Source organism: Theobroma umbraticum, unplaced genomic scaffold (genome assembly GCF_002168275.2).
Source record: "Theobroma umbraticum cultivar Fairchild unplaced genomic scaffold, ASM216827v3 scaffold_50.0, whole genome shotgun sequence".
In the NCBI taxonomy this organism is placed as follows: Eukaryota; Viridiplantae; Streptophyta; class Magnoliopsida; order Malvales; family Malvaceae; genus Theobroma; species Theobroma umbraticum.
Window position 1 is genome coordinate 3,884,719 of NW_018397261.1, and position 9,093 is coordinate 3,893,811.

A 9,093-nucleotide genomic window follows, 5' to 3' on the forward strand; every position below is an offset into this window, starting at 1 on the left:
TTTGAGGTGGTGTGAAGTTGGAGTGCTTCACATAAATTTTATTTTCCTGTATCTTCTTTACATATGTGAAGTTGGTCCTTGTCTAGAGTTTGTCAACTACTTTTTAAAGGGGCTGAGCTGCTTTGTTGTGTTCTTGATTCTTATACATGCTAAATTGGTTTAGAGGGAAGAGATGTCAATCTATGGGTTTTGTATTTATGGTGAAATGAAAGACAAACTTTATAATCCTCTTGTCATCTTACAGGCTTTATTTTTTCTTTATAGTACTATTTGGTGTCTAATCTGATAGCCTTTCCAGAATTTTTTTAAATGATAAAAACATTATGATATTCTTATAATTGTAAACAATCAGGTTAGACCATCACTGAGCATTTTTACAACTTATCACATTGATTAATTCATTTTTTCAGAGCTATACACTGAACATCACAACCGTACAAGGCTTTGAAACCTTTATGTCAAGCTTAAGAAATAAAACATTTTGCCCAAGTAAAGAAGGTAGCGGAGTGGATCTTGTTTTAAGCTGTGTAGACAATTACGAAGCAAGGATGGTGGTTAACCAGGTAACTTGACTTTTACATCTAAAGTGCGTATATTTCCTTTAGGCCTAAGTTGATAGATGCCAAGTTTGATGACCTTCTTGTATATGAACTGTTTACCATTTTCAATATTGGATTCTGTATCTGATTTTTTTTTGTCTATACAGGCATGCAATGAGTTGAATCAAACATGGATGGAGTCTGGTAAGCAACTTAGTTTTCATTACTCCACTAGTAACCGAGTTAATTGAACTCATTGGTAGAAGTACAATATTGTAAGAAGTGCCTTCTATTATTTTTATGTTTCAGTAAGGTGCTCAATTTTCCTTTTGAGATGCCTGATAATCCTGTGAAATTAATAGCCTTGTTATCTTGATCCAAAGCCTCAAGAAGCCTGACCTCATGCACTTCCACTGTAATTGATTGAACTACAAGATGTTTAAGGAATCATATGGAGTGTTGAGTTCTACATTGATTCGATATTGTTATAATGGCATTAAAATTATTAGTAGGCTCGGACTTATTACTGGTACTTAAGCTAATGTTTGATGACTACAGTGTGATACCTCTTCATGTGTCCATTTGACTTTTAGTGGTTTGCATGCCACTACATATTTATAGCCATATTGCACTTCAGCCAAAAATATGCTGAGAAGATTCCAAGTAAAGTTATGAAAATATGCTTGGTTTGCCCCTCTGTTGCTTCTGGTTACTAAAAAGAGGAAAATTTGGGACAGGTGTATCTGAGGATGCGGTTTCAGGTCATATACAGTTGCTGATTCCTGGAGAAACTGCTTGTTTTGCATGTGCACCTCCTTTGGTACATTCATCCATTAATCTATGATATTAGCTTAATGAAGATGTGAAATCTCTAGTGCATGTTTGTGTACAGTTAAGTTATATAATGAAGAATGTGAAACAGTAATTTTGCATTTTATTCTTTTGTAGGTTGTAGCATCTGGAGTGGATGAACGAACACTCAAACGTGAAGGGGTTTGTGCTGCATCTTTGCCAACTACCATGGTAAGCTTTTGTTCTTTCTAGGTTCCTTTGGCTGTTTCTCGTCTCTAGGATGCATGCATCCACATCATACAGACATGAATGCATCTATCTTACATAACACACACACACATGCATACATACATGGATGCATGCATGAATGCCTCTGTACATGTGCATGTATAATTCTTTATGTGTATGCATGAATATGTGACTGCACATGTGATGGTGTATCCTTTCAGCATGTACTATTTGGTACTTAAATCATTAAATTCTATTTTAGCTTGTGTATTACCAAGAACCATTAAGTTCTCAATACACTGTTTGGTACTTTAAAATATCTTTTTTTCCCTGCTTTTCCTAACATGGAGTATATGAACTAACTTTTCAGGGAGTTGTTGCTGGGCTCCTAGTCCAAAATACGCTTAAGTTCTTACTGAAATTTGGACACGTTTCTCCCTATTTGGTAAATCCTACATCAACTCTCCCTCCCTCTTTCCATCTCTGTATGGTTGTCTGTAGTGTAATCCTTGTTTTGTGTTCCTCTATAATAGCCTGAGGGAAGATAGACCTTACTAATTCTATTAGAAGGTTGCTTGTGATGCGTACTTACCCAGACTTCTTGTGATATTAATGGCTTCATGTGTTTATACTTGGTTTTTGATAGAGTTTGGCTTTCTTGCTTGATGTTAGGGATACAGTTCTCTTAAAGATTACTTCCCAACTATGGCAATGAAACCAAATCCCCAATGTTCAAATGCTGCCTGTCTGGAGCGGCAGGTAAGAGAGATTTTTTTGTCTGTCTTTCAGGTCATTTGGTTTTTCTTCTGATGCTAGAATGGATTGCTGCTTTGCAGAAAGAATACATTCTTGCAAAGCCAGCCAGGGATGCTGAGGCTAAAGCCAAGATGGAGGCTGAAGCATCAGCCGCAACAGTAGATTTGCCACTTCATGCTGATAATGAATGGAACATAAGGTACAAACTGCAACTTTGGGAGAGGGACTTGTGCATGTTAACATAGTTTTGGACTCTCTGAAAGCAATACACTCTTTTTTTCCCTTTTGTTTTTTTGGTTGGTGTAGTTATATTTATATTGACATTCGATAAAATTTGCAAATTATATTATGATTGACTGACATTTAAGGTCAAAATAAACCACTTTCTCCAATGTTAAAAGATGTTATCGGTTCTTTTGCATCTGTTATTATCCTGAATCATATCATTATATAGTTTTACTTTGGGAAATTAGCCAGTTTATGCATCTTTGGTTTTGTTTTTGCAGTGTTGTCGATGATAGTGTGCTGGAGAGCACAGGTGGCACACGTTCAGGTGTCCTTTTGTTTTATACTCTTGATTTGACCATTCTTCTAGTTGTGAATTACTGATTTTCCTTTCATATCTGATTGCATTATTTTCTCATAAAGTTCTGGTTAATAAATGAATAGAGGTCTTCTAAACAAAAATTTGAGAAGAATTACTATGTTATTCCTGTTACTTCCCATTGAATTCACCGATTAAACATTGGAATTTGGCGGTTCAAAGGATAAAAACTGTAGCTTAGTTGCTCATGGAGTGCAGCTTATAGTGCAGGCTTGCAGTTCTCACCCGATTTATAAGGATTATATCTCTACCAGAACCTCTTTGGGGACTGTTTTTCTTCTACCTTTTAGACAGCATTGTTGCGGGGCCATTTTATACAAACCTGCAACCACAGCACTCCAGTGCCCCATAAATTGATTTTATGATCTGTTCTTTTTGCCATTTTGGTGTTCTTTCATTTGATCATTGATGCAGAGTCACTGCAGTGTCATTTTATATAGAAGTTTTTAACTGCCCCATTAAAACATTTTGTTTGCTTGTGATGTTCGTGAACCACTCTTGTTTGATCTCAATATTTCATTTCCCTAATCTATTTTCCTCTCTATGCTTTCAGATGCTCTTCCAGAAGGTCTCATTCATGAGCTCCCAAGTGCAGATGAATTTCAAAAGCCCCCTGCATTTGAAGCCTTGGATACTGGTATTGTTGACCTTGAAGATCTACGGAGGCAACTTGAAGCCCTGAATGCTGATTAATGTCCCATTACATCTTTTGTTTTTGCAAATTAGGAACGTTTTTAAGAGTCCGTCATAACCAATGCCCTTTGGGGGGTAAATAAAGCAGTTCTTGGGGTCCAATATTCAAGCAAATGATCCAGCCATTCAGAAATATGTATACTTCTTAGGGTTAACTAAGAAATTTTCATTTTCATACAATATAATTTATATTTGAATTAATGCGAGGCTTGCCCCAAAGCATTCTGTGCTTCAGTGGATCAATTTTTCTAGTCTCAACTCTCATCAGGTAATCGGCATCCTATGTTGTGTGCTGAGTTGTTACTCAACCATTGACCCAATGGCTTGTGTATCGTGATTTAGACCAATCTTGTCGAACTTCTTTAGATAGATTAGAAAGCAAAGTAATAGTTCACAATAAAACTCCCCAGCTTTCGCAAATCATGCATCCAAGGTCCAATACCAAAAGCGTAAATTCTAGAATATAGGACATGACTTAAACTAATCAGGCTGATCAGCATAACCGTTAAATGACAGAAAAAAAAAATCAAATCAAAGCACACAACGCAGACACTTTTGAGTCGGGAGCCTCAAACTAATACTTGCACAACAGTGAATATCTTAAAGTCCAGTCCCGCAAGTTATAAGAGAGCTGACTAGTAATTTTCCGTCTGACAAAATGAAAAATGGTACAAGAATCCGAGTCTAGGGCTCTTTGAACTTCAGCAAAATTTGGTCCATCTGTGGTTGATGTTTCCTAACCTGCAGAGAATAGAGATTCATGTGAGAAACTGGAGTCAAATGCAAAGAAAGAACTCTAGATCCTATTCGTGGACGGAAATAACACTAACATGAACTTGGTGAACAAGCGTATTCCCGTTATTAGACTCCCTACATCATAAAACCTACAAATCTATAAGGAAAGATGACAGGCACCTCCTTATGACAAACCGAACATAGACCACATTGGCACATTTTTATGCAGAAAAACCATGTACTGTATAACTGTGGACCAAGGCTTACTTTAACACCAGCCATTGATAACAGCTTGTGCGAAGCAACATATGTAGTGTCCGTATTCAGTCTCTTCTCTACAAAATATATGACTTCCGAGACACCTGACTGAAAGAAGGAAAAGCCAAATCCACAATAAGAGTCACCAATATGTGGACGACAGATTATTTGGTATGTTACACGCTTAGCAAGCATGGAAATAGAATTGAATTAGAGGGAACATGGCACCAAACCTGAATGATTATCTTTGCACATTCATTGCAAGGAAACATCGTTACATACAGCCTCTGTAAAGATTACAATGAGATGAAAGATCCTCTCAGTGCCATTACTATTAAAGGATAACTGACAATGGTAACAGGAAATGAGCAGAAAATACAAATCATATACAGAACACAGAGTTTTGATACTTTGTTTAGCTTGGTGTTCATTGAAGGTTGAATCATATATGTTAAGTTCATATGATAAAATATGAAGCATTCCCATTTCACTATGTTTTGTCTGGCAAAGGTCTACAGGGAAATTCGAGCGTAACTGACCTGTCCAGCTGCAGATGCATGATTCGTATTCAGGATAGCATTGACTTCAGCATGACAAACATACCTACAAGAGATGATCTGAGAGGTGAGTCAATCAATTGGCTAAAGTCAGGCATATGCATGAGCAACTAAATCATGCTGAAGGTGCAGAGCACAAAATTTGATTAATGAGCTAGTCTGAAGACCATTAATAACAAGTCAAGTACATACAAACTAAAACAAAGAAAGAAAAATAAATTTAAGCAGAAACATAAGGAATACAATTAAGTCATCAGTCACAAATCAAGAGTTAGAGATGAGGAAAATACAGTACTCACGGATACTTTGTCTCCAATGGATCCCCAGACTTTGACATCTGAGACATAAATGTAGATATTTATTAGCAAGATTTTCCTTAACAATGTTGGAAGCTTACATTAACACACACAAACCTTTGCCCAGGGAAGCTTGTCATCTGAACAACCTCTTGGAAATCCATTATACCCAATGCCTATTCAAGAAAAAGGTTACCATCCATAAGTAATGAATGCTTGGCATTGGTGACTTAAGATTGAAACTTTAGCAAAAAAGTTCTTTTTCTAATAGAAATTTAGCTGCTGTCAATCTTACCAAGTATTATACCATTTTCACTCACCAAGCATGCACCAACCTAAAATCAGTATAAAAATCAGAGGTCTGAATTTCAAGCCATCTCCAATTAGCTACCCATATCAGTTGCCAAAATTAAGCACTTTGGAAAGTATAATTGTCATAATCTAATAAGTAAATCATAGCCTCTAAACTAAAATCATAACCTGCCTGTTTGGGTCTTTGGACCTTTCAGCGGATAGAAATGCAATTGCCATAAAATAATCATCCCATGACAAATATCTGCACCCAAACCAAAGCGAATTAACTCAAGATTGTAAATGCATTACTAAAAATACGAACAATAATTCCAAAAACAAAAGAGCAACATATTTTGCTGACCCTTTGCGTTTGGAGGTATCGAAAGGATCCTGACAGAGGCGATTCTTGGAAACGACGCCGTTTCTTGACGAATCGGCTTGAGAGCATTGTTTTTTAGAACTGGATAAGAAAAAATGATAAGCAAAAGCGGAGGCTAGAACACCAACGAAAGTGGCCGTAGAGACCAGAGCGACCTCTCGACTATTCATGGGTCCAGCAAGGGAGGGTGAGGTGGTTTGCTGCTGGAGAAAAAATGGCGAGAAATATTTTCTTCCGTTAGAAATTTTTTTTTCTTAAGCTGAGCCGCCCAGAAAAGGAGCGGGAAAGTTGAGATATCGGGGAGAGTGTTTCACACGGTCGCTTCTCAGCGCGTCGGAGAATCTCATTGAACAATTAAATCGAAGATGTCCACCTAAGTAACGGAGCTCCGTTTTACTGTCACGAATCTCATATCATCTCATATCAATAATATATGAGTTGAAATTTAATATATAAATATATATTTTTATTATTTATTAAATATATTTTTAAAGTAAAAATATAAATATATAATAAATAATATTAAAATGAATCTATATCTTTATTGATATGAGATTTTTATTAGAGATGTAAAGATAGAAATAAACTTAAATCAATTTAAAGGTTTTTATCCTTTATGAGTGAAAAGTCTCTCATTGTATAATTAGTTAGAATAAATGTTATGAATTTCATATGGATAAAAAATAAATATATAAATAAAAGTTTTCTTTCATCTATCAAGTATGTTTTTTAATTAAAAACATGTAATCGTGACGCCTGATCTAACCTCTTCATTTAAATAGAATGATTTTTTATTAATATTTTATTTTTTAAATATTTCAGGAAAATTAAAAATTAATTATAAAATAATATTTTTAATATCATAATAATACCGAGCAAGTTGAGCCTGAACCTAAAAAACCTTGCCCCAGGCCTAAGTTGGGCTTGTAGGATTGACAGGCCGTCCAGAGCAAGTTGAGCCTGAACCTAAGAAACCTTGCTCGAGGCCTATTTGGGCTTGTAGGATTGACAAGCCGTCCAACCCACAGGTTTAACCCATAAAGTGGGCTTCTTATTAAAATAAAAATAAATGCTTATAGATAAGGCAAACAACACTATAGTGACATTTGGTACTTTATAATGTAATGTGATTACAGAAAAAATAATATTACAATATTAGTATACAAGCAAAATAATAATTAAAATGTGAGAAAGATAACATTACAACTTTTAGTTTACAAATACTTTACTGGCAATGTAATGTTAATTTTCAAAATTACCCCTATCTATTAAAATGAAAGTTCAATATATTTATATTTTTTATTGTCAATTTTTATATAATATTATCTCTTAAATATATTTTTAATGTCATATATTTTATTTTTATTTATTATTATAATTTTATATATTTTATTTTCATTTCTTTAATATAATTTTTTATATTATATATTTTATTTTAATTTATTTTACCTATATTATATAAATTTTAATTTCTTATATTTTATTTTATTTTAATTTTTGATTCTTATATTATATATTTTTTTTAATACTTTTTATTTTAATTATAATATTATAAAATATTTTTAATAAAGTAATAAAGTTAAAAGGTAAAAATGTTTTTAAGAACATTGTAGAGTGCAATGTAATGTGATTGCATTAGTTCTGGACTGTAATTATATTACATCTCTTGACTGTAATGTGATTGCATTGTAATATTACATTACAGTGGTCTGTTGCAAAACAAACACTGCAATGTCATTTAATTGAACACATTGCAAGAAATTTGCTCTCACTTCCCTCATACCAAACGCTACTTATATTCTTGTACATATTGTGGAAGTGCAGTGCATTCTCTATCATTTAAATGGGTGCAAAGATTTTACAATATTTGATTTGTAATAAAGTAAAGAAAATGTGTTTATAATTATAATATCATTGTAATCAATTAAGAGAATGTCAATTTTTTAGGTGGGGCTTAATTTTTTATTGAGAATGTAATTACTGAAAAGATAATTTTGTAGTATTTAGTATAACATGAGAAAATGATGATTGTAAAGAATGTAATTGTTGAGAAGATTATATTATAATATTTGGTTTAAAAGTATTTTATTAAGAATGTAATGTAAATTTATAAAATTATTCTTATATATGAAATATAAATTTATTTATTTATAAGAGAATTGTTGAAAATAATTTAATAAAATTAATGTGATAATATTTATTTACATATTAAAATATTAGTGTTTATTCCAAAAGGATTTATTGAAGCCTACTATTAAGAGTCACTTTAGTATCATTACTAATAGAAGCCTACTATAGTTATTTAAAATCCCCATTCGGTGTGGCCACTCTTTAAGCTTATACGTGACATAATAAGGAAGTCTTTTTTAAGTTTCGTTTCAAGCATGTAATAGATTTTTAAATTTATATTTTTTTATTAAAATTTATTAAAGTAAAAACTATATAAAATTATTTTTTAAAAATGGTGAATAAAAATATAAGAAAAAAATAACGAAAATACCAAATAAAAGACGAATGGTAATGAAACAAATTGTCGCTGGGCTTTTTCTTTCCATTCATTTTACTTTGTTTTGCTTCTGACAAAGTAAAAATAACTCAGTAAGCTACGACCCTGTCAAGTAAAAAGATCAGATCCTCTTTTCAAGTAACCACTAGAGAAAGATAAAAGTAAAAAAAAAGGAAGGCTCCCTGCTTATCCTTTGACACTTCTCTTCCTATTTTATCTTATTCTTCTTCCTCCTTTCCCCACTCATGCACATTTTGATCAACTCTTCTTCCTTTTTCTTCCTCGGTCAACTCTTCTTCTCCCTGTCACCAGCATCAGGGGTTACATTTTTTATTTAATATTTGTTTTTTCATTTTCCAACATCAGGTGCTGCAGAGAAGAGACTACGGAACCAACAACTGCAGCAATTAAAGCAGGGGTAGGAGCAGAATCCACCAAAGCATTCCAATCACACAA

The 9,093-nt window shown here is 33.4% G+C and overlaps 2 protein-coding genes across 2 annotated transcripts in view; one reads left to right on the forward strand and one right to left on the reverse strand.

Moving 5' to 3' along the window:
- Positions 1 to 3,843, forward strand: part of LOC110417953 (NAD(P)-binding Rossmann-fold superfamily protein) — a 5,551-nt gene extending 1,708 nt beyond the window's left edge. The window contains exons 6-14 of the mRNA XM_021430560.2: positions 411 to 563; positions 707 to 743; positions 1,277 to 1,359; positions 1,488 to 1,562; positions 1,930 to 2,004; positions 2,232 to 2,318; positions 2,396 to 2,514; positions 2,822 to 2,868; positions 3,473 to 3,843. Coding sequence (XP_021286235.1) covers positions 411 to 563; positions 707 to 743; positions 1,277 to 1,359; positions 1,488 to 1,562; positions 1,930 to 2,004; positions 2,232 to 2,318; positions 2,396 to 2,514; positions 2,822 to 2,868; positions 3,473 to 3,612 — 816 coding nt within the window. The 3' untranslated portion in view covers positions 3,613 to 3,843. The remainder of the gene's footprint in view (positions 1 to 410; positions 564 to 706; positions 744 to 1,276; positions 1,360 to 1,487; positions 1,563 to 1,929; positions 2,005 to 2,231; positions 2,319 to 2,395; positions 2,515 to 2,821; positions 2,869 to 3,472) is intronic.
- Positions 3,844 to 3,961: 118 nt separating this feature from the next.
- LOC110418489 (Cytidine/deoxycytidylate deaminase family protein) lies at positions 3,962 to 6,377 on the reverse strand. The gene is made up of 9 exons (XM_021431233.1): positions 6,114 to 6,377; positions 5,939 to 6,014; positions 5,754 to 5,793; positions 5,576 to 5,634; positions 5,462 to 5,499; positions 5,145 to 5,208; positions 4,839 to 4,892; positions 4,615 to 4,713; positions 3,962 to 4,353 (listed from the first exon to the last, which is right to left on the reverse strand). Exons 1-9 carry the CDS (start codon positions 6,299 to 6,301, stop codon positions 4,297 to 4,299), a joined length of 675 nt encoding a protein of 224 aa, XP_021286908.1. The 5' UTR covers positions 6,302 to 6,377; the 3' UTR covers positions 3,962 to 4,296.
- Between the last annotated feature and the right edge of the window lie 2,716 nt (positions 6,378 to 9,093).

Excerpts from the sequence above, each read along its gene's own strand:
- LOC110418489 (XM_021431233.1), bottom strand. The coding sequence starts at position 6,301 with ATGAATAGTCGAGAGGTCGCTCTGGTCTCTACGGCCACTTTCGTTGGT. Across the intron at positions 5,794-5,938 it reads CCAAAGACCCAAACAGGCAG|GTTGGTGCATGCTTGGTGAG; the intron begins GTTATGATTTTA and ends TACTGATTTTAG. Across the intron at positions 4,893-5,144 it reads ATGCATCTGCAGCTGGACAG|AGGCTGTATGTAACGATGTT; the intron begins GTCAGTTACGCT and ends TAATCTTTACAG.